The 24533-nt window shown below is 44.0% G+C and overlaps 1 protein-coding gene across 1 annotated transcript; it reads left to right on the forward strand.

Moving 5' to 3' along the window:
- Positions 1-333: 333 nt before the first annotated feature.
- LOC119406659 (myeloid leukemia factor 2) lies at positions 334-9229 on the forward strand. Its single transcript, XM_037673390.2, has 4 exons — positions 334-495; positions 1118-1216; positions 2591-2712; positions 9097-9229. Exons 1-4 carry the CDS (start codon positions 334-336, stop codon positions 9227-9229), a joined length of 516 nt encoding a protein of 171 aa, XP_037529318.1.
- Positions 9230-24533: the final 15304 nt, after the last annotated feature.

Consider the following 24533-nt stretch of genomic DNA (forward strand, 5'->3'; position numbering starts at 1 on the left):
ATTCCCTGATCTACCATTTCTCATCAATATCGACAGAGTCGCGTAGTGGATATGTGACATCAGCAGAAGGTAACCAAACAAAACCATCAATCTTTATCCTACGACTTTTTGAATTGCTTACCTCTTTCACTTTTTACTTACATCGCGTTTCATTCTTCTCTCTTTTTTGATGTTTCATAGAGTTTACATTTCCCTTTATAATCGACAGTGTGGCCAATCCCCCTCGTGGGTATGAGCCAGCCTCCATTAGGCGACAAAACTAAACAAAACCAGCCGCACTGTAGCCGGCAGAGCTCGGGCCGGAGTTTACGCGGCAGCCCAAATTGGTCGGCCATGAGCGGCGCGAAGGAGTGCACGTCGGCGGGCGTCCGGCTGGCGCAGCGTGCCAAGTCACCCGCCAGCGGGGACCCGCCGGACTCCCGGATGCAGGGCAGCGCGACAGTGTGCCGCAGCGGTGACCACCGCCTCCGGCAGTCCATCACCATTAAGAGCAAGGTGCGAGCGGCACTATACAGCCCGTATGGCCCGCTGGGTTATGCGTGATTCCGTAGCGCTCCGGACCGCGCTGGATGGGTTGGATTGACACCGACTAAGAATACACGTACAAAGCGGACGTCAGGCAGAACATGTTTTATTATGGCAAGTTACCCCTCCCCAATGTGGCCAGTCTGGGCATATCTATAATTTTGGTGTTTTCTTCATAATGATGTTTATTTATTTTGCGCAGTCGCATCCACTTTTTAGCCCAAGCCTCGCTCGACGCCAGTCAACACAAGCCTCGCAAACAGATATACAGTCATGCCCTTAATATGCCGTCATTCTTTTACTTATATGCGGGTACAAGTTCACGCCTGTAGCGCATGCAATAAACCTTCAGATGAGAGTCAGCGCCGTCCTTATGTGCTTCCTCGTCTTTCGTCGTGTATTCTGCGCTGTACAATTCAATACGTTACGAATTCCCTTGACGGCACAGCGCCCTTTAAGACATTCGCCAGTTTTTCCTCTAAGTATTATTGTGAGGAACTCTATGATCCACGTCTCCACATACATTGTTGGCAGTTCCCCATATTTGTCAGACCAGGATCGCCATTCATGAGTAGACGAAACGAATGTGCAGGTGGAGAGCTCGTGCAGTACCAAGACGGCGGTGACCTGCATCTCGGAGAAGGGCACGCGGTCCGTGGTGCAACACAGGAGCACCGCCAGACACCCAGAGGTGCGTGCTTCTCGGCTCGGCATATTCGGCTGGTCACGCTACTTTGCAGCAGAGTATTTGAGATGTTTTCGTAGCTTTTGTTCGTGCAATAGGCAGAACTATTAAGGGTCGTCAGCATTTCGGCAAGGTTACACAAACTCCAAGAACAGTCGCTGTTGTTTAGCAGCGCATTTCTTATGACGCAGCTTTCTAATGTAAATTGTCGCGTTCCTATGCATTGTTTCTATTTTTTACTCGATGTGTATTCGCATTAGCGATCTTTCAGCATGTAATTGTACTTTTATGAAGCTGCTGTATCTCCTACGGCCCTCTGGCACGATAGGATCCCTTTCCGCCTCTCGGACCCCCTAACCATGTAGTTCGAAGTAAAAGCCTCATTTGTGTTGGTCAAGATTTCAATTGCGACACCTCTACAGTACGTTTCCTAGAATGACAATAAACAATATATGATTAAACTACCGCACCACGGCGACAGTTCTGAGTCATTCCGAGTAAAAGGACGCAGCGAGTCGAAACGCTCATGATGTAGAATTAGCTGTCATGGAGACAGAAGCAGCTGCATGCATCTTGAGCCTGAATAACCCGAACGCGGAATTCATTGCGCTGCTGGAATGCAACCATAACAAGGTTACCATATAAATAGTCATCGAAGCCAACGCGAAGTCACCTATACTACAGTCGAAGCATCGCGATAGCGAAAAAAAAAGAGGCATACAACCAACACAGCTGTTGACTCAAAAGACGCGGTTTCGATCACCGCATTTCGACGGAGGCCAGATGCTAAAGGTCCGTGTAATGTCTACGACGTCACTGCGAGAGCCCCAGGTGGTGAAAATTAGCCTGGAGCCCTCCACTATACGGCATCTCTCATAGCCACGTCACAGTCGTATCTTGGTGGCCGCGAACTGAGCTCCCCGAGTCTTGCTCTCTCGCCTTATTACGAGAAATTGAGAGCTCGAATTTTCGTTAGTTACGACAACCTGATAGACTAACAGACAACAATGCCAAGGAAAGTAAAGGGGGTTGTTATTTGTAGTAATTAGAATATAAATGTGAAGAAAGTAAAGTGGACGAAAAGATAACTTGCCGCCGGCAGGGACCGAACCTGCGACCTTCGAATAACGCGTCCAATGCTCTACCACTTACGGTGGCGGTCATCCTCCCGTCCACTTTGTGGGGTATATATGTGGATTTAAACCTAGGAGTGTTAGTCAGCGCCGATCGCAGCCATGGCGGTGAGTGTGGCACACTCTTTTTCTGCCTGTTGGCGTCACGTGCTACGTGACGCCAACAGGCAGAAAAAGAGTGTCCGGAAGCACGTATGGTACGTACGTACGCCCAAAGCAACCTTATAGAACGCTTCCACGCACGCAGGTTGTACGAACCACGGCGTTCTTGCACGAGATGTCCAACGGCGCCGGGGCAACTATCAACACGTACGAGGACAGCCGCAGCGGGATTCGGCAGCTCAGTGTCGGCCGTCACATCGGGGACAGGTATGCGCATGCGTACGACAGCAACTGCCCTTATTTGCAGCGCGAAACTTTGAATCATTGACGTAGCCAGGAGGGTGAAACTCCCCCCCCCCCCTAAATTTCTCAATTTTTCACATGTACACGACTCACACAAACGCATGCACGAACATACATAAGGGGTGGTTGAACATCCCCCCCCCCCCGTCCCAGAAAAAAAAAAAACACCGAGAACCACAGAAGAAAAAAAAACAGAAAACACCGAGAATCACGGCAAAACACAGAAAAACACACAAGGAACGACCACAGCTTTGCTGTTTCTTCAGATTTCGCTTCGTGGAACTGGGTTGAGCTTTCTTTAATGCATTTTTGGTTCTATGTAGTTCAACCCGTGCACTCGTGTTACTCATGACGCCAGCATTTCTAGAAACCACGTGACGATTCCAGTGATGAAGTCAGTTCCGCGGCAAGGGCGAATCAATGAAATAAGGCGAAGCGAGGCTCACTCTTTTAGCAAGCGACCTTGCGTAACTCGACAAAACGCTGCCGTAAGGAAACGAGGCTGCTGCAGCGAGCGACGCGACCTTCGTGCTGTCTGTCACTTCATCGCAAGTCGAGCAGTGAGAGCGCAACATGTACAAAGGTATTAGCTGTCTGCCGATCCCTGTCACGGCCGCTTGTGCGCTTCCATCCAGCGGCCGTGTTCCTGTATAAGACGCGGCGCGCGCGACCCCTGACAAGTTGCTAACGGGATATCTCAGCCGAGACATTTCGACGAGCGGGCTAAAACTCTCTATTACCTTTAAAAGAGTTGACTTTTGGGCGAGTTGGGATTTGGACATAAAAACCATCATGAGGTAGCGTTTGTGCCGAATCTCAGGCTCTGCCTCACCTTGCCCACAGACAGGCGCTATCCGTTGCGTCGGCAGGGGGGTGCACTTGCCCCCCTCAAGCCAGAGCAGCACTTGCCCCATACACCAGCTGCACCAGGGCTCCCCCAGTCGCGATGCAACACGGGTTTGACACCCCCACGGCAAAATCCTGCCGACGCCCATGGCACTGAACTCCTGCTCTTCCTGGGCTCATTTTCTGCGCATAGTTCTCACCCTCGACCTCACCTCTTGGCTGATCGTGGCCAACCTGGGATGTCCGACCAGTAGCGATACTCGCGACCTCGTCATGAGACTACGCGTGCTTGCATTTGGTTATCGCGGTTATTTAGGCATGCCAAAAATCGTTTGACATTCAGCACACACGACGCGCCGTGGAAGCTATACTGCACCGAGTTGGTTGGTTTTTAGGCACAGCACCGAGTGTGCTGGCGCTGTTCTGACCGCAGCAAGCAGCTAAGAAGCGCACTAGCGATCGTATATATTAAATGTCGCAGTTTCGCTGCAAGCTCGAAACAATGAATGCGATGGCGACAAATCGGAATGTTATACGAAGTAAGGCAAGCAGCCGACGCCTTCGGTATCCGACTTGGCGTTGCTCAACAGAACGCTGGCGTTAGCGAGCGAAACGACCTGCGTGCTCTTTATCGCGGACTGAATCGTGAGGACACAGGACGTACAAAGGTGTAGCGCACTAGCGCGGGCTACAAGAATCCGACCAGAAAAAATGACCGCGTATCTGCGTGCTTCGCTGCAAATGTCGTCTAATGACGATAGAAGAGGCGCTTCGTGAGATATGGACGCCATCTGGCAATACGTCGGGAAGCATGAGTGCTGTGTTGCGGGCTGGTAGTCCCGGCGCAGCGGCAGGCGAAGACCGGCGGTGACCAACGCGACCGGCGGGGACGCCAGCCAGCCAGAACACGCGGTTTGGCGCGAAGCGCCGAAGCAGAAGAAACGTCTGCACTCGAGTACTCTCCACACACTCTTTTATTTACACGTCGCCTGGGTTTTTAAAACAGGAATGCCAGAGCGGCGCCCCATGGCATTCGTACAGTGCAATACTGAAGCGAAACCGAAACACAACAATGAGCTCGCGCAGAGGGCACGGATGAAGGCAAGTTTCAGCGCAGTCGCATTTTCAGCGCAGCTTAAGAAACTAGTGTCTCTAGAATTACGTGTCTATGTATTTTCTATTAAAGGAACACACCACCTAACACTTACCTAGAGATGTTGCGCCTCAGATATGAGTAATGTTTGCTTTTTGATCAACAATGTACACAAGTATGAACCTAGTAAGCCGTTCAAGATGGCTGGCCCTTGGGCAAGTGGTTCAACTTTGGCCGGGTGGCTGAATTGAAGGACGTGCCGACAAACAGAAAGACAGACAGACCAAAATTTCTGCAGACCAAAGTTCCCCAAGAAAGACTATCGTCTTTAAAAGACGACGACGAAGCTACCAGCACGAGGCGGTCGCGCGAGTTCTTGTTCGCGTCTGTGTAAAGTGGTTCCAGACATGTGCGTCGCTAGGATTTTGTCTTGAGGGGGGGAGGTGAAACCCATGTTGCATCGCGCTGGAGAAGGCGGGGGCGGGACAGGAGGGGGGAAGCTGGTGTGGCTTGGAGGGTGCAAGTGCCCCTTTCGCACCCCCCTGCCGACGCCCATGGTTCCAGACGAAATATATCTTTCGTGGTCTCAGCATCGACATCTGTCTGCCTGTTCCCACAAAGGCATGCCCCATTTTATTACCCTTGTCAAATAGGGCGGGCATGGCCGCTCCCGGACGTTCAAAGTACGCAGTTACTGCCGGGCACTGTTTTACGGAACGGCGTTCCAAGGAACGACGTTCCCGGAACCAGTTTATTCTTTTTGGAGGGACGGGGGAACGCCACCGTTTCATTGAGGATCGGTGGAACTGTAACGGTAACTCGTTACATTTACGTAGGAACGGCAGAAGGAACGGCGTTCCTTCTGTAAACGTTCCTCGGCATTGAACAGGCGCACGCAGGCAGCACATTATGCAGAACAGGTCGGATGGGTTACAGTGTGAGGCACAAGGATCTACAGCTCGCCTTTCACTTTAATAAGGCGTCCGCCGGGTGCGCGGGAAAGATGTCTTCTGTCACCCGGTTGCGTGGATAGCGGTGAAGGGGACCAAAGCGCAGGGGACGCAGGTGCCGCAGTGGCGCCTGTCCGGTGCCTTCTATGTTTGCGTTTGGGCAGGCATTCCTTCAACATGCGAGTTATCCCCGTGTCTATCGGTCTATAATTTTTATTGTAGTTTATTTCGACAGCCGCCGTACCGATAACGTCTGTCATGCAATAAATGATACGCGTACATCCAGCGCTACATTCTTGTTGCGCCCGCTGAACCTGCCCTCGCCGACTTCGGTTGACTTTGTTCCTGCTTGTATACAACACGGCAGTATACCCTCAAGCGCTTGATGGAGCGGCTCTTCAACATTGCCAATGAAGTGCTGACGAGAAAACAGGTTCGGCTCTCAGATACCATCACCATCATCATCGTCGTCATCATCATCACCAACCTGACTACGTCCACTGCAGGGCAAAGGCCTCTCCCATGTTCCGCCAATCAACCGGTCCTGTGCTTGCTGCTGCCACATTATACCCTCAAAATTCTTAATCTCATCTGCCCACCTAACTTCCTTTCTCACCCTTGCGCGCTTGCCTTCTCTTGGAATCCAGTCAGTTGCTCCTAATGACCAGCGGTTATCATGCCTACGCGCTAAATGCCCTGCCCATGTCCATTTCTTCTTCTTGATTTCGACTAAGATGTCCTTAACACCGGTGTGTTCCATGACCCAGTCTGCTCTCTTCTTGTCCCTTAAGGTTACACCAATCATTTTCCTTTCCACTGCCCGCTGCGTAGTCCTCAATTTCAGTTTAGCACTCTTCGTAAGCCTCCAGGTTTCTGCTCCGTTGGTAAGTACTGGTAAGATGCAGCTGTTACATACCTTCCTCTTGAGAGATAGTGGTAAACTACCATTCATGATTTGAGAATGCTTGCCAAATGTGCTCCATCCCATTTTTATTCTTCTAGTTCATTCTCATGGTTCGGCTTCGTGATCACTACCTGTTTTAAGTAGACGTATTCCTTTACAACTTAAGCCTCGCTACCTATCGCAAACCGCTGTTCTCTTCCGAGACTGTTGTGCATTACTTTAGTTTTCTCCGTGTTATTTTCAGATCTACCGCTCTGCTTTCCTTGCCCAATTTAGTAATCATGAGTTGCAATTCGTCCCCTGAGTTACTCACACAGACATCGAGATGCAACTCTTGATGAGTGCGAACAAGGGACTTTACTAAGCTGCGAATATCTATCCTGAACGTTTTTTTCCACTAGACTGCAATACTGAATCAACACTCATTAAACGTCTATGTATTGTTCTTTTGGATGTGGTTTCCTGAGCAAGAAACTTAATTATATTGGACTGTGTGGAAATTTCTACTTGAATATCTGAAGCGCAGTGTGCTGACTGCGCATTTCAAGACTGACGTGTAAAGTGCCACAGGTGTTGCACTTGTAATAGACAAGCACGAAAATTGTGGTTAGCTATGTCTGTAGTACCGGTGGTCTATAAAAAAATTCGTCTAGGTGCGTTTCTTTAGATTTCTTTCATCTATATATAACCTGCTGCCGGTGATGTATAATTGGTAAAATATATGTAGCTTGATGAGAGCTTTCAATTTACACTTTAGTTCGCCTCATGATCATACAGCACTACATTTTGAATAAAATTGCAAATGTAACGCTAATGTAACGACACGTTCTAATTTTTGAAATGTAACTGGAACGAGTTCCTTTCGCATTAAAGGAACTTGTAACGGGAACTCGTTCCAAGGTCGGAGAGGAACGAGGAACGAGCTGTCCTTCCTCTTTTAGAGGAACGTGTACAACACTGCTGCCGGGGCATCACACGACATCGCAGCTTGGTCAAAGGTGGCCCGATGACGGATGCAGTGCAGGCAGGCACGTTAGGTGCAGAGAGCTTTCGGAGGGGCGCAAGGGAGATTCAACACATCGACTGAGAAGAAAATGTCGCCTTCGAGTCGTCATAGGCGAATGAGTTTTTGCGAAAGTGACTACAGCTGATGCTTCCATCCCAGCAACTGCGACTTTGAGCACACTCATCGTTATTGTCGTCATCTTGTCCGTTTAAGAAAATATGCAAGACGCGTGAAGTTTCTTGCAACAGCGCAAGAAACTTCGTCATGCCGCACAGAATTATTGCTAAAGTCAGCAATTTATGCTTTCATCTCAGCAAGTTTGATTTTGAATGGTTTGTGGTCTGCTTATTAACATTTCCACCGAAAGGATTTTGCATTTAGTCATTTAAATTAAAATGTTTAGGTTGTTTCCAAACGCGCGTGGCTACTTTGGCTACTTTGGCTTTCTTTGGCTCAAGTTTCCTACTTTCTGACTAGTTTTCTCAATTTTCTGGCTATCTTTAAGGTTTTAGACCTCGCAACCCTGGTAGCCGTGTAATGCATGCGAAAATTGAAGAAAGATTATTGGTTGACAAATGGTTGACAAAGCGTCGTTAAAATATCCACCCACAAGTTTGTTTCGTGGTTTTCGCGTTTGCAATATCCGCTGCATGCAATGCTTTGTTAGTTTTAGACTGAGCTAGTTCTCTCGCTTTATGTTTTGCTCTAATTTTTTCTACATTTCCATATTTACTTAAATGTTATTTCTTCTTGCGCATACAAAACAAACTTGCAAGCATTGCAAACAGTTAGTTCTGCAAGATTTTCGGTAAATAAGAATAGCTACTGTGTTCAGAAGAAATTGGGAGCGCTTTAGAGTACTATATGCACTCTATTACGGCAGAGCAATAAGCTGTCCCGGTCTGAGCCAAACAAAAGATTTTCTGTGTTTAGAAAAATTTATTATTTCACAGAAGGTTACACGCACGCACACACACACATGCACGCACAAACACGCACGCACACGCACGTAAATTTCTCACAAAAATATGTAGATTACATGGTAAAAAAAAGCACGAATAAAACGTGAATGTGTATATTTTGCGTGTCGGCGATTTGGGTACGCTTTGAAGACGCGGAGAGGGAAGAGACAGGACACACACTGCGCAACTTTCAACTGGTTTATTAGAAAAAGAGAAGCGTCACATATATATACACTGAAGCACGTGACCTAGGGCATGCGCATTACAAATCACTGAGCATTTCAAAACTACAACACTTTCTCTTTATTCTTTATATTCTTACATACCACCGCTTTGCCTCGAGGCGTTACAGCAGGCAAAGTTGAAAAAAAATGCATTTTCATTGACACCGCACACTTGCTCAGATTTCAAACTATTCCCATGTATACTACAGCATAGCCAGGGGGAGGGAGAGGAAAGTGAGGATGAGGAGGAGGGGAAGGCCACCAGCTCCTGTTTCCTCGGTCTTCGCACCACAGATGCGTAGCTGGCCCAATTTTATTATGGTGATGACGATGATCACAAGACACACTTTGTTTACGTGGCAGGTCTCATCTGAGCGAGAAGAGTCGCAACGAGTTCACGGGCGAGGAGGAGAAGAGCGAGCATCTGGTCAACATCGCGTACGAAGAGCTCGGTGGCTTCGAGAGCGAGTGGAAGCAGCGCATGGGCCAAGAATAGGCAGCGACGACGCTGCGGTGACCGACCGACGCCCCGCTGCAGTCCAACTTTCGACCCCTGCTTCGCTGCGACTTTGGTTGAGGACCTTCGCGTTACGGGCCGCAGCCCGCGCTCTATGGGACACAGCCGCTGGTGAACATAAATTGTGCCACGAAACACCACGCAGTTGAGTGAATTTAAGCGCATGGCAGGTGCACGAACGTGCATCTTCGAAAATTTCGAGGTGCAATGCGATAGATTGGCTACGTTTCGCAGCTTCACTGGACCCGCCACACAGAAAAGTTAAATAAAAATAAAAAAACGCATTGGGGTATGGCAGTATACAGGAGGCGCACATGTGAGCCTTTACTGAAGCGAAACTGCGATTCGGCCTAGTTGGAACAAATTCATCCTTCATTTACTCGCGCAAAACACACAGGGACAAGAAGAGACTTACGAGGAGTTATTAGTTTGCGCCTGTCCTCTTAAGTCTCTTCTTGACCCTGTGTGTTTTGCGCGAGTAATTGAAGGAGCCTTTACTGCAAAGAGTCATTGAAACCTACAGTGAGACTATGGGAATCAAAGAGAGAAAACAAATATTAATTTCAACTAATGTAAAAACGACAGGAATAGCACAATCACTACAATTTAATAACTCGATCACTCTGAGGCAAACACGTAAACAATCAATTGTGATGCGCCACTTGTTTACTGGGAATTTTCATTTCGCGCTTGCTTGTATCTAAACTTTCTGGTAATCACAGTGGCTAATGCAGCCGTATTCCCGTCCTTGTCCAACTAAAGGCGATACATGATAGCGCTACAAGAAAGCAAAGGCTTAAAGCGACTCTACACTGTAAAGAAAAAGATGCCAATTTTTATCGTATTGGTATACTACTCTTTGACAATACCAATATCACCGCTCTGGTCACGAGAAGACGCTTCGTGGGCCGAATAGGCGCGAAAAAAAAAAGCAGAATTGGCAACTGGGCCTAGATGAAGCTCCTTCGCCGTGACGTCGTAGTAGTTTTTGATGGTGTGTGGTATACTTATTTATAAGTGAAAACGAAGTGCATTGTCATGTGAGGGCGCCAGAGGATTAACATTTCAATTTCGGGGAAATTTTAGAGAACCAATGTAGCCAAAATACGAAAACAAGACTATGAAACGTTTCATTAACGTGAAAGTTAGGCCGAGTTGGTACTCCATTGCACAAGAAGATTTAAGGCGCGGGAAAAAGAAACGAGCGGACAAAAAGAGGCGACGCGGACCAAGCACTAAGTGAGATTTATTTATTGGCTGGAGTCAATGTGTCGAGAAGTGGCCTTGTCTTTTTGAAGGCAGCAAGGGGATACCAGTGTGGTAGCCTCGATACTCACCGGAGTCGAGGACCACCGCGGGTTCAGGTTTAGCGAGCCACAGGGCCACGTTGGCCGTCTCCTGCTCACGTGTAGCGCCCCGGTCTGAACTAGCAAATGCGTTGAGCGCCGCACGGCAAAGCAGACAGTGTTTGATCTAACAAACAAACACAAAAACTTTATTTGCCTTTGGCGGCACCCCAACACACAGCACGACGTCCGCTCCCGGGACACGGGGAAGCAAAGGGCTCCCCGCGCGGACGGTACACCAAGCAGAAGCGCGAGCACGTCGCAGCTGGCAATGGCGAGCTTTGACACGCCGCTCGAGAAAAGGTCGCTCGCGGCTATGCTGCGCACTCTCGCGATGACCACTGGACCTGGTCGCGAGAGCTAGGGCAAACCTCCGTACGCGTGGGCCTCCGGCAAGTGCGGCTCGGCGTAGTACGACCACGCACGAGCACTTGGCACCGCTCTCTGGCTTAACGTACGGAACCGGAGCTAACATAAAGGTAAACACGCCCGCCGATGATGCCGAGGTACCCAGGCAGGCTACAGTCCGACGACTCCAGCGACACCCCTTGCTGCCTTCGAAAAGACGAGTCCACATGTTGAAACATTGGCTCCAGCGACGCCCCTTGTTCACGGATTCTTTCATCTCTTCAAGTCTCCATCTTCCCGTGAAGTTCTGACGCATATAAGAATAAGTGTGCGAACGGGGGAGGGGGGTGCCGCTGCCCCCTTAATCATCTAAAGCGGGGCGCATATTCTGCCCCATAGCGCCACACCTTTAATCAGTCGGTCCTTCCAGGTCATTGTTTAATGCGCAGGGTTTATGGGCTACACATGTCTCCAACAGAGAAGCTATTTAAGCCGGCCGTAAGGTCTTTGGTATGCACAATGTGTACAAAAAACTGCCATCATCATGACCGGCACGGGATCTCTTCATTCTTTTTGTTCTTCATTATTTTTATTCTTCATTCTCTTTAGAGTGAAGCTGCTTAAGCTATCGGTAACTTGTGCTCCGTCGTGCAAAACTCCTCATGTGGGCACGCGCCACAGGAATGGGGCAAGCCCCACCACCGAGTACAGCAGGTGCGAGCGTTAAACGAAAACTCTGCTCGCCGAGGTGGAGCACGTGGAACACGTGAAAGAGAGAGAGAGAGAGAGAGAGAGAGAGAGAGAGAGAGAGAGAGAGAGAGAGAGAGAGAGAGAGAGAGAGAAAGAGATAGAAAGAGAAAATAGTGAGGCAGAAAGAGAGCGATAGAAGCAAAAGGAAAGAAACAAAAAATGGCGAAGCTTGCACTAAGTCGCACAAGGCTTGAAACAGCGAAGTTGGATGATTATGAAGTCTAACAAAACAGCCAATAACCAAGATACAACATAGAAACCACGAGCTAAAGCCCAGCAACGACCTAGAAGCGACCTAGAAAAGATCATAGCTAAGAGCCTCGCAGCTACCTAGAAAACATAGCTAAGAGCCTCGAAGCTACATAGAAGCAACCTAGCATGACCTCTCTGAAAGCCAAGCAACTACCTAGGAACAACCTAGCATCACCTAACTAAACTTACTATCTAGTGAGTTGAGTTGAGTTGAGTTTATTTACCACGTACAGTTGTACAGTAAGTGGCAGGGACAGGGGAAAAAAGCTGTATAAAAACAGCTTGACAAAGCCCCACATCCCCATGTTCACTGTGACAACAAAACGGCAAAAGCAAAGTAAACCACAAGACAGTTTAAACCAGCAATGCACATGCTTTGCATCGGAACAAAGAAGTTATACAAACTTATACAACCCAACAACGCACATCCTATACATCGGAAGAAAGAAGTATACAAAACAGCAAATAATACTACACACATGAACTAATAAAGCATATTTAAAATAGAAGTATTAGAGAGCGTACGAACATTTTCACAATTAATTCCTAATTTATTTAGTGTATTCGGCAAGCAATAATGCAATGTCTCAAAACCATAATTTGTGCGCGGTCTCGGCACATGCCAATGTTCGGAATGTCGGTTTAGGCGCGTCGAAGGATTTAATTGTAAGTTAGCTAAACTACGTATATAGCCGCGACCTTTTATGGTATCAGATCTAAAAGAGATTACTAAGGAATATTCGTAGAGCAGGTTTAATTTGATTATTTTATATTTAACGAATATTTGTGAAGTATGGGCATTAAAAGGGAGGTTAGCAACAGAACGTAGCGCTTTTTTCTGTAAGATAATAAGATTACTAATAGATTGCTTTGTTCCATTACCCCAAATTAAGTTGCAATAAATCAGATGTGATGTAAAGAGCGCATTAAATATCAGATATTTTTGAGGAACTGGCAATAGACCCTGACATTTTCTCAAGACACCTAAGACTTTGCAAAGCTTGTTGTATAAAAATTCTGTATGATAATCCCATTTCATGTGCTCATGGAAAACAACGCCCAAAGACTTCGCGATGGAGGAGAATTCGATTATGCTGTTATTTAACATGAGATTGTAGGATTCAGTGACTTCATTAAGGGGGGATTTGGAGCGAAAAAGAACAGCTTTTGTTTTGGAACAATATATAAGTAAATAATTTTTAAGGGTCCAGCTGTGTATCTTTTGTAATGTTGAGTTAGCTGTATTTACGAGATGACTAACATTCGTTCCTGAAAAAAATAAGCTTGTGTCGTCTGCGTCGATTATGTATTGGGCTGAAGGGTCAACATGTACAATAGCGTTTATAAATATGATGAACAAAAGGGGACCCAATATGCTGCCTTGGGGAACACCATCTTTAACATTGTGCACAGACGAAATTTCCCTGTTTATAGATACAGTGTGCACAGACGAAAGCATTAGGTAGCTAAAGCATTAGGTTAGGTAGCTTTCGATCAGATTTAGGGCTACACCACGAATTCCATAAAACTGCAGTTTTCCTAATAATGTCTTGTGGTTTATTTTGTCAAATGCTTTCGACATATCTAAAAATATCCCCAGTGTGAATTTTTTGGCCTCGCTATTTTTGAGAATCAATTCCTTTTGAAACAATAGAGCTCTTTCGGTTGAGAAGCCTGATCTAAAACCATACTGTGATTGAGTTATAACGGAATGTTTGTCGAAAAATTTCGATAGTCTAGCATGAATAATTTTTTCAAGTACTTTGGAAAAAAGCGGGAGAATTGAAATTGGCCTGTAATTAGTTAAAGTGTTTTTATCTCCATTTTTGTGGATCACCGTCACCTTAGCATCCTTCATATTCTGTGGAAAAATGCCGCTTTTTAAGGAGACGTTGTAAATGTGTGTCAGACATGGACTAAGTAGATGAATAACATGTTTTATCGCTTCTATTTTTAGACCATTTAAATCCTCACTCTTAGGCATCTTAAAACTTTTAAACACTCTTATTACCTCATCTTCATCCGTTGGACAAAAAAATATTGATTCCTTGAGCGGCGCTGGTAAGTACTCAAAAGCACTTGTTTGATGCGAGCTTTCAGTTATAGATGTGAAGTATTCATTAAATTTATCCGCTAACTCTTTGCCTTTAATAACCTCATTATCAATTACAAGTTCTAAACAATTTGTAGCTCTGCCTGGAGATATGATAGAGTTTAACTTATTCCACATTTGCTTGCTGTCGGAGACGCCCTCAAACATAGAATGATAATAATTTCGTTTTGCTTGCCGTTGTACTTTAGTAACTGAATTTCTGTATCCCTGATGGTTCTGATGGTTCTGTATCCCTTAAACGCCTTCAAATCATCTGGATTTCGGGTAACTAGAAATACGTGAAATAATTTGTCTTTTTGCTTCATCATTTTTAGTATCTCAGTAGTCATCCAAGGTTTGCGAGCACGCTTTGGCTTTTTCAAAGCCCTAAGAGGAAACCATTTATTGTAAAGTGGAATGAACGTTTGCATGAAATAGTCCTAATCTAATTCAGCCGAGGACAAGGAAAACAACTTGTCCCACTTTGTTCGCTCAGTTTCGACCCGAAAGTTCGAAAGAGATTTTAAATTCACCGGTCTATAAAATATACCAGAAGCGGACTGTCTGGGCTGATAACGGTATTGGGGCGCAATAAAATATACAGGAAGGTGGTCACTAATCGCGGTAGATATTGTGCCTGAAAGTATGGAACCTGAGGAAAAGTTTGTTACGAACAGGTCTAAAAATGTTGCACTCGATTGTGTAATACGAGAAGGAGTGACAATGACATTTGATAAAAAGTGGGAATCAAGAAGTGTGGAAAGATCCTTTTGCTTTTTTGTGTTTGCTAACATACCTACATTCAGGTCGCCTCCCAATACAATGCTATAATTATCTGATCTAAGAACTGCATAAAGTTGTTAATGTTGCCATCGGGAGGTCTGTACACTGCCACAAATACACAGTTGTCCACTTTAACAGATACAATTTCACAATCATCCGAGCATTGACACCATTCATTTAACCGTTCACATCTCATTTCATGTCGCATTCCACAGAGGTAGATTACTTGAACGCCTGCCACTAATCGAGTTTATTGTTTGCTAAGGGCACTCGTGACTATGACCTTGCTCGTTTATATATGTGTGTGCTTTACGAATAAAATCAGTTGATAGTTTGCGCTTGTTCGTCTCCCATCTTCTCTCGTCTTCGTATTTGCGCTATTCTACCGTAAGAATGAACCAACTCGCCCAACAAGTCACCTTACTCATTTCATGTCTAAGGTACATACATACACCACCTCCTGCTCTTGTTTTTCTATTTAAGTACACTGGATTGTAATCTTCGATGGTGATAACATCCAAGTCATCACGATACCACGTTTCTGTAAGCATTGCTACGGAAAAATTCAATTTAAACTGATCAAGAAGAGCAAAGAGGTCGTCGTCTTTACAACGTGCGGACTGCATATTATTATGAAGTACAGCTAGGGGCGACCCGCCCAGATTATCAAAAAGTGTGTTTACTTGACAGGGAGTAGAAGCCATCATATTAGTGTCCATTTGCAGGTAATGGTGATAAATACATACAAACAGGCAGTAAGTATAACAAAGTAGCAGCTCTTGAATAGGAGTATAACAAGTAGCAGCGAGTATAACAAAGTAGCAGCTCTTGAACAGGATGCATAAGTAAGGTAAATGAAAATACGTAATAATGATGGTTTGTCATTATTTACAGTACCACACTTTGGTTCCACAACGCTTGATAACCAATCATAGATAACAAACAAGCGAGGCATAATATTTAGAGAAATAGCATTATTTGAACTTGCAGCAAAAAAATTGGGGGACGCTTAAGCTTCGCCTTTAAGAGTTGAACGCGATAGCGATCTCCTGCCCCTAGTGCGCACTTCGAACACTACGAGTGTTTAACAGAATGCGCGCACTAAGGTGTGTGCCTTATGTAATGGGTAGCATGCTTTAAACCAGGAGCAATTATGCGCGAGAAACTTTTTCGAAATTGCGATGCACCCACTACGTGGTCTTAAGGGAATACGCGCAGTAATGTGTGTGCCTTTTGTAATGGGTGGCTGTCTTTAAACCACCGAGTCGTTATGATATTGACATGGTGTGACGCCCGATGGCAATGTACGCTTGTACCACGCAATATTACTGCGATATTACATCTCGTACTGTGACACCTGTATACAGGACGCGTATTTTTGGGAAGCATGAAAGTTACTTTCAGTGCAGCTCCAAGCAAAGGAGTGGCTGTGTGGCACATGTACATACATACAGCCACACATAGGCAATAAAGAAAGAAAAGAAAAAGAGTGGCTGTGTGGCAGAACACTTGCTTGCCACGCAGACGGCCTGGGTTCGATCCTCACTCGGACCCAACATTTTTATTATTTATTTTATTTGCAGCTTTTTCGATTTTTCGGTCACGGACAAGATGATGATTTTTCGCTCACAACCAACGGTGCCGACGCCGACGGCGGAATTTCTGCCATACGAGCTCTTTAACGCTGTCGCGTTAATATTACAAGTATAAAACAAGTATCCAGTTGTGTAGTACCAATTAAAAATAGAGGCAGTGGCTACACAAGATGCCGTGTACCATGCAAAAACTCTATGAAAAGGCATTAGGATCACATTTTCGTGTTTAGTAAAAAAAAAATGAAAGATCCAAAGAAAAATAGTATACAGAATCACAACTAAGAAGATCATTATAACGACTGTTACACTACCCGCACCAAGTCCTCCTCACAGGTTATGCACAGAACTGCTGTGTTCTCTAACTTCCGCATCAGAATCTTTCCCTGTGACACCCAGATGAATTTCCATTTCCTTTCTTTCCTCGCTTGCCTCGCTTTAGCTAGCAGAATTTTGTTTTCGCGGCAGAGGTGCTCATTGACGTAGATGAATCCATCTATGTCTAACCCTAAATCTCTTGCATTCAGTTTTCTTTTCTTTGTCGCCGAAAGCATTCTGTCTCAGGCGGCTCTCGAACGAAACCTCACGATCACATGCGGCTTACTCTTATCTTTAGATTGCAGACGATGTACAACGTCTATGTCTTTGTCAGTTATGTCGGCCTTTAGACATCCCGCAAGTTTTCCAACTTCTCTCAGAAGATTCTCCTCTGGCAAAACTGGAAGCCCCTGAATTTCCACATTCATATTTCTTGAGTATTGTTTAAGCTCAGTTATTTCACTCCTAGCCTGCTTCAGCTCTTTTTTAGGAGTTCGTTCTCATCGCGGCAGTGCTTGATTTCGACCCTAATGATAGCCTGAACATCAAGCTTAAATTTTTGAAAACCATCACTCAGGAATTGTACAGATTTTTGAAGACCAGCGATTTCCGACCGAATTTCTCCATTCGAGGTAGTGATGCGAGCAACGTCAGATTTAATGCCTGACGAGAATGAATCTAACTTAGTTACCAACTCAGTCAATACTTTAACAACCTCTTTTATGCTTCCTGGTTGCTTTTCAGCCATGGCCTTTGCAACATCGTGTAAGCTACATGGATTCATTTCACTGGTCATTTCAAGCTTAGCAATATAGGACAACAATTCAGCAGGAGACAGAAAACACAGTCACAAAATAAAACTTGGCGCAAGTGACATTTCACATCTCTACATTAACTTGTATATATAAAAAAAAACATAACGCTCAAGTAGCACTCGTGGCAGCAACGTCAGCAAGTGTCACCTTGCTGAAGCCTAGCAACAACGTAGAATAAATAGCTAAGAATAGCTCCACAGAATTCAATTCAATTCAATTTTCAATTCAATTTTTTATTTGCAGACGTGAAACATACAGAAATATCAAAACTGGTTGGACCCATAGCCAAAGGCTAGTTGCGGGTCCAAAAAGATGAATAAATAAAAATTCCATGTACAAAAGAAAGATATAATACATACCTATAGATAGCAATCATACATCCTTAATTTGCACGAGCGAACAAAGGGAAAGCGAAAGTTTGGGTAAGTGCACAATTGTATTTAACAGCTCTAGCTAAACTTACGAAACACGTGTAAGCAAGGCAAATTCTTACATTTTTAGAAAGGTTAAACATACATGGCTAATCCCCCCAAAAGCAAATCACTGGTTGAGAATGGTCTTTTTTAACAGGTTTCAGCAAGTTACTGACACACACACACACCAAAATGACATCATGATTGTTCACATTGATAAACACTGTTCAGAGCAAGTAAGTACTTTTTTAGCACTGATGGAAAATTATTTGCTTGTTTTAGTTTTGCTGGTAGTTTATTCCAAATTTTTGGCCCTGAAAACTGTAGCAAACGTTGTCCGTAAGCATTCTTTGTTGGGGGAAGATTAAAGTTTCTATATACTTGATTTCTGGTCACACGAGAGGATGTGCAAAATAAAGAAACATGAAAAGGCAGGTTGTTTTTGACAACATTGAAAACACACGCGGCAATTTTTAATTCGTGTACCTTATCATAGGGCAAAATATTCATTTTTATAAACAAAGGCAGACTAGGCTCGTTGTAGCCTGAATGGGTAATTATTCTCAGGGCTCGTTTCTGAAGTTTGCGTACAGGTTCAAGATAAGTTTTGTATGTCGCACCCCATGATTCATTACAGTAGGAGATATGGCTGTGGATGAGTGAGAAATATAATATACGCAGAGTATTAGTATCGAGATGATGACGCGCTTGTGAGAGTGCGTAGCATCCCGAGGAAAGCTTTGTACAAACTGCATTTATTTGCTCTTGCCAGTGCAGATTGTTATCGAATACTACGCCAAGATATTTAAATGAGCTGGCTTCGTCAAGTGGAAATTCGTTTATTCGTGAATCTAGTGATTTAGGAGGCATGATATTGTTGCGCGTTCGAAACACCACATATTTAGTTTTTTTTGACGTTTATAGTAAGTTTGTTCATTACAAACCGTTCACTTGCTTTTTTCAATTCTTTGTTTGCTTTAGTATCCAGATCACAAATGTTGTCAGCTGTTATAACAATACAAGTGTCATCGGCGTACATAAGAACTTCACTAGTGTCTAAAGATTGTGGGAGGTCATTAATATATAATGAAAATAAAAGTGGCCCGAGGACGGATCCTTGAGGAACTCCAGTGCGCATATTCTTTGGTAATGACGTAATATTGATCATTCTTGCCACCTGCACTCGCTCATGAAGGTAGCTAGTAAGCAGATCCAATGGGCTGCCGCGACAACCATAATGTTTTAGTTTATGTAAAAGTATGTTGTGATCAACTGTATCGAAGGCTTTTTTCAGGTCTAAAAATATGACACACACAAGTATACTATTTTGCAGAGCTACATTAATTTTTTGAGTTAACGTTAACACTGCTGACGAGGTTGAATGATTCGGACGAAAGCCATGTTGCTGCGGGCACATAACCTGATATTTTTCAGTGAATTTGTGGAACCGATTGGTCAGAATTTTTTCAAATATAATATTAATGGTACTGGGCAAGGATATTGGCCTGTAATTAGCAGGGTCACTGCGGTCTCCGTCTTTGTAGATAGGGACAACCTTAGCAATCTTCAGCTGAGATGGGTATCTGGAGCAGCTGACGGAGTGATTGAACAAGTGGCACAATACTGGTCCTAGTATATCTATATTCTCTTTAATCATACGAATAGGAATACCATGTAATCCGGAAGCTTTGAAGGTAGACATTTTATTAACTGTTGCTATCACGTCTTCAGGCTCAATGTTATACATAACGAAGGTGTTAAGCACAGGACTCTGCGATATAGAAGGGTTGTCCGAGTCATTAAATTTTTCAGCCAGGGATGGACCAATACCTGCGAAATATGCGTTGAAACTTTCTACAACGTCTTCATCAATGGTTTCGGGAAGCACAGTTAGCTTACGTTGTTTACCTATGATTTCGTTCATTATCTCCCACAGTTTTTTCGTGTTGCCAGCGGTCTGTCTAATTAGTTGAGTATAATACTCCCTTTTGCGTGATCGAATCATAGCGACAGATTTATTCCGCTGTACTTTAAATTGCTGTAAGTAGTAGGGATTGTCTTTGTTATGGCGCCATTTGTCATGCCAGTATTCTTTAGCCTTGTATGTTTAGCCTTTAGCCTTTGACCTTGCGATTACTCCTTTCTACAGCGATTTTTAGATATTTAATTAGGTTATCAATTTCGATGTCGATATCCTCATTGTATATTTCATTGAATTTAATACCGCGAATTTCTTCTCATAATATCTTGTAATCTATTTTTGTTACGATTTTATTTTTCGTTTTCGGGTACTCGTTGGGGAATCTAAAGCGGCAAATATAGGTAGGTGATCAGAGATTGGCTCCAGGTAGACGCCTCCGGTGACCCCCGTGTCCAGATTTGTCAGTGCATGGTCAATTAAGGACGTCGATACCTCAGTTATACGCATTGGTGACGTAATTAAGTTACGGTAGTTGTAGGACTGCAACAAATAGCTATAGTCACTGTCTTTCATAATATATGTGTTTATTTATTTTATTTATTTATTTACAAGATACTGCAGGCCCGTCTTGGGCCCTAGCAGGAGGGGCAAAAGTGTACTCGTAAAGGCAATACATAGACACATTTACACACAGTGCATTGAAAGGAAAATCAAAAACAAAAGAAAGACAGTGTCTAATTTGTACAGCAAAGCACGCAAGTAATAACACCTTGAACATCTCAAAAAGTATGAGGAAAAGAAAAAAAACGCAATATTCACACAATAAAGGAACATAATTAAAATAACCTAACATCAATCCTGAAGACTTTCAATTATTTTTATACTTTGCACTGATGATATTGGCAGCGAGTTCCAGTCGTTAATTGTGCGCGGGAAAAATGAGAACTTGAATAGGTTAGTTTTGGTGCTGTGTGGGGTTAGTGATTCTTCATGTCGATGCCTTGTAGTTCGTGACGCCAATGATGTCACGTATGGCTCAGGGGGAAGTAGCAATTGACGATTCTTCAAGTGAAACAGAAATTTTATTCTGTCAATTTTTCTTCGTAATTGCAATGATTTTATGCCATAAAGATTCATTAGTTGAGTCGGAGAGTCTGATTGGCGGTATTTAGAATAAATAAATCTAACTGATTTTCGTTGGATCATCTCCAATGCATCGATATTCTTTTTCGTATGAGGGTCCCAGACAATGGATGCGTATTCCAGCTTGGGCCTTATAATGGATGAGTATGCGAGTAGTTTGACATCAGGTGGTGTGTGTTTTAACTTATGTCGCAAAAAGCATAGCTTACGGAAGGCGGATGTGCAAATGTTCGAAATATGGGTGTTCCAACTGAGTGTACTAGTTATTGTGACGCCGAGGTATTTGTAGAGAGGGACCTTCGTTAGCTGCTCTGAAGGGAGACTTTACGGAAAAGGTAAAATGCTTTTCTTTCTACTCATATTCATGAAAACCGTTTTGTCAGCGTTAAGTTGCATTTCCCACTCTTGACACCACATATGTATGTTTTGCAGGTTAGTATTCAGCAAGGCTTGATCATCCGGACATTTAACTTCATTAAAAGCAAGCAATCATCTGCGAAAAGTCTAATTTGAACTGGTTCATTAATGACCTGGACGATGTCGTTGATGTATATAAGAAATAAAAGCGGGCCTAGTACGCTTCCTTGTGGGACTCCTGAGTTAACAGGCAAATGTCGTGAAAAATGATTGTCAATACTTACAAACTGTGTGCGGTTTGTAAGGTATGCGGAAACCCAAGCAACGATGAACTCCGGTAGCCCTATGGTTCTTAACTTTAAAATTAGTTTTGTATGACAAACAAGATCGAAAGCCTTTCTAAAATCTAAAAATAATACGTCTACCTGGCCTGATTTATCTAGAATAGAGGCAAACTTATGGATGACTGTGGTTAGTTGAGTTACTGTGGAAAGGCCTTTCCTAAAACCATGCTGAAATGGAGACAGTACACTGTTATCATTAAGAAATTTTGTAATATAAGTAGCGATAATATGTTCAAGGAGCTTACAGCAAGATGCGGTTAAAGATATCGGTCTATAATTTGTTAGAAATGCGGAGTCGCCCTTCTTTAGCACTGGCACAATTCTTGCCGTCCTCCAGTCCTCAGGAATAATAGCTGTCGTCAATGATTTGTTAAAAATGACTACTAGATATGGAGCGAGCATCTCAGCATATCGGCGAAGGAAAAGATTGGGTATATCGTCAGGGCCAGGCGATGCTTTTGCCTTAAGGTTTAGTAACATTGATATAACACCGGATAATGATACAAGATTTGTTTCGGCACAAGTGACATGATTCTGGTGTAAGGGTTCAGTAGGGTTGGAAAAGACACCGTAAAAATAGGCATTGAACTTTTCAGCAATGTCTTGCTTATCAACGATGACAACGTCATCCTGTACAATGCGGTCGATCGACTTCTTACTTTTCGAAAGAAATTGCCAGAACTTTTGTGGTGAACCAGAAATAAAACTAGGCAGCGTGTGATTAAAGTAATGCTGCTTTGCGCTACTGATAGCTTGGTTTAGGATTGTCTGATTATTCTGTACTGTGCTCTTGTTGGCGCATTGTCGTTTAAGTCTTTTAATTTTTCTTTTTAGCTGCAATATACGTCTTGTAATCCAAGGGTTTTTACGGTGTGTTTTCTTAGTTTTGCTTGGAACGAAGTTTTCAAGGCAGTATCTGCACAAATGTTTAAACCGTTCCCAAAGGTCAGTAGCATCTGTGCCTTGAAAGCTACCGATGTGCAAATCAAGAAAGTCAAGGACACTTTCATCGTTTGCCCGCGAAAAGTCTTTGATCATTATTGAAACAAGAGGCTGGGTTTTGCACGCTCCAAGAGAACACGAAAAAAGCACCATTTCATGGTCAGATAGACCAGGCTGCACAGACACAGCGTAATCTTTAATACAACGGCTGATAAAAATAAGGTCAAGCGTCGAAGCGCAGTTGCCTTGAATGCGGGTAGGCTGATCAACTACTTGTTGGACGTCAGCCGTGAGCATTATATCAGTCAGGTATGCGACATGTGAGCTCATTTCATGGTTAGAAAACGGCTGATTCCAGTCAACACCTGGTAGATTGAAGTCCCCAGCCAAAATATAGTTTCCATTAGTAAATGAAGCCACGTGTTCGCATAGCTGACGCAAAAAAACAGGAGGCGAGTCGGGTGCACGATACACAGCAAAAAGCATAAAAGATCGCTCCCAACATGACACTTTTAATGTGACGCTTTCATGATTATCGATTTGGCGGGTTAAAAAGGCAGATATAGTATTTTTCACCAGAACAGCTACTCCCCCTCCACGTGACGGCCTATCACGACGGAATACATTATACGATGGTGGAGAAATGTCTTCGTCATCAATGGCATCGTGCAACCAAGTTTCTGTAATCACGACAATGTGGGGGGAGTGACTTAAAAGTACAGCTTCAAGTTCTGCGGTTTTATTTAGAATGCTACGCACATTTATGTTAATGATTCATAGATCCTTATTACACAGCGGGTGGCATCATTCTTTATTAGCTCTCCTTTGATGACTGTGCGTTTTGATTCTCGAGTTGCTAATTTCATCCCAGGTAAAGAGCTCACCGTCGACGCTCAGCTTGTCATGCAGAAGAATAACTTTCTTGCCCTGTTGCTTTTCATTTTTTGCGCTATTCCAGAGAAGTTTTCTTTTTTTTAGTGTATCTGGTGAGTAATCATTCTGAATTGATAACTTCGTTCCCTTGAGCTTGTATGCATTTTTTAGAATGTTCTGTTTTTCGTTGTAATCCTGGAAATATATTATCACAGGCCTAGATTTACCAGGTTTGCCGAGACGGTGAATTCTACCCACTGAACTACAAGGAGTGTCAAGCTTCTCGCAAAAGAGCTCAGTTATAATTTTTTGTTTCAGATCTTGTTCAGTTTCATTAGCATTTTCTGGTACGCCAAAGACAATTAAGTTGGATCGCCGACTCCTGTCCTCTAAGTCTCTAACTTTTTCTCGAAGAAAATTCACATTTTGTTGAAGCTCATCGACACAAAGAGTTCTCCTTTCCAGTTCTGTGAAGCGTTGATTGAATTCTTCGAGCATGCTTTGCAAACCATTTCGTTGATTTCTGAGGGCGGAAATGTCAGCGGCTAGTTTGTTTTGTCCCTCCAGCAATTGCTTCAGCATGTTCATGTCGCCTACTATAATCACTGGTTTATTTTAATAATAATAATAATAATAATATCTGGGGTTTAACGTCCCAAAACCACGATATGATTATGAGAGACGCCGTAGTGGAGGGCTCCGGAAATTTCGACCACCTGGGGTTCTTTAACGTGCACACGGGCCTCGAACATTTTCGCCTCCATCGAAAATGCAGCCGCCGCGGCCGGGATTCGATCCCGCGACCTTCGGGTCAGCAGTCGAGCGCCATAACCTGGTTTATTTTGGTGCCCCGACAAAACGCAGAAAATTGATTCCAGTTTATCAAGAAAGCCTGTGATACTACTGCTCGGGAGGCGATAAAGTGCACCAATAATGACGTCATATTCAAGGCGAATGAAAAGGGATTCAATGTAATTGCAACTATATGTGGCCG

This window comes from Rhipicephalus sanguineus, chromosome 10, assembly GCF_013339695.2.
Source record: "Rhipicephalus sanguineus isolate Rsan-2018 chromosome 10, BIME_Rsan_1.4, whole genome shotgun sequence".
Classification (NCBI taxonomy): Eukaryota; Metazoa; Arthropoda; class Arachnida; order Ixodida; family Ixodidae; genus Rhipicephalus; species Rhipicephalus sanguineus.

Coding starts and splice junctions, on each gene's coding strand:
- LOC119406659 (XM_037673390.2), top strand. CDS start 334: ATGAGCGGCGCGAAGGAGTGCACGTCGGCGGGCGTCCGGCTGGCGCAG. Junction 1,217..2,590: donor GCACCGCCAGACACCCAGAG/GTGCGTGCTTCT, acceptor CCACGCACGCAG/GTTGTACGAACCACGGCGTT. Junction 2,713..9,096: donor GGCCGTCACATCGGGGACAG/GTATGCGCATGC, acceptor TTTACGTGGCAG/GTCTCATCTGAGCGAGAAGA.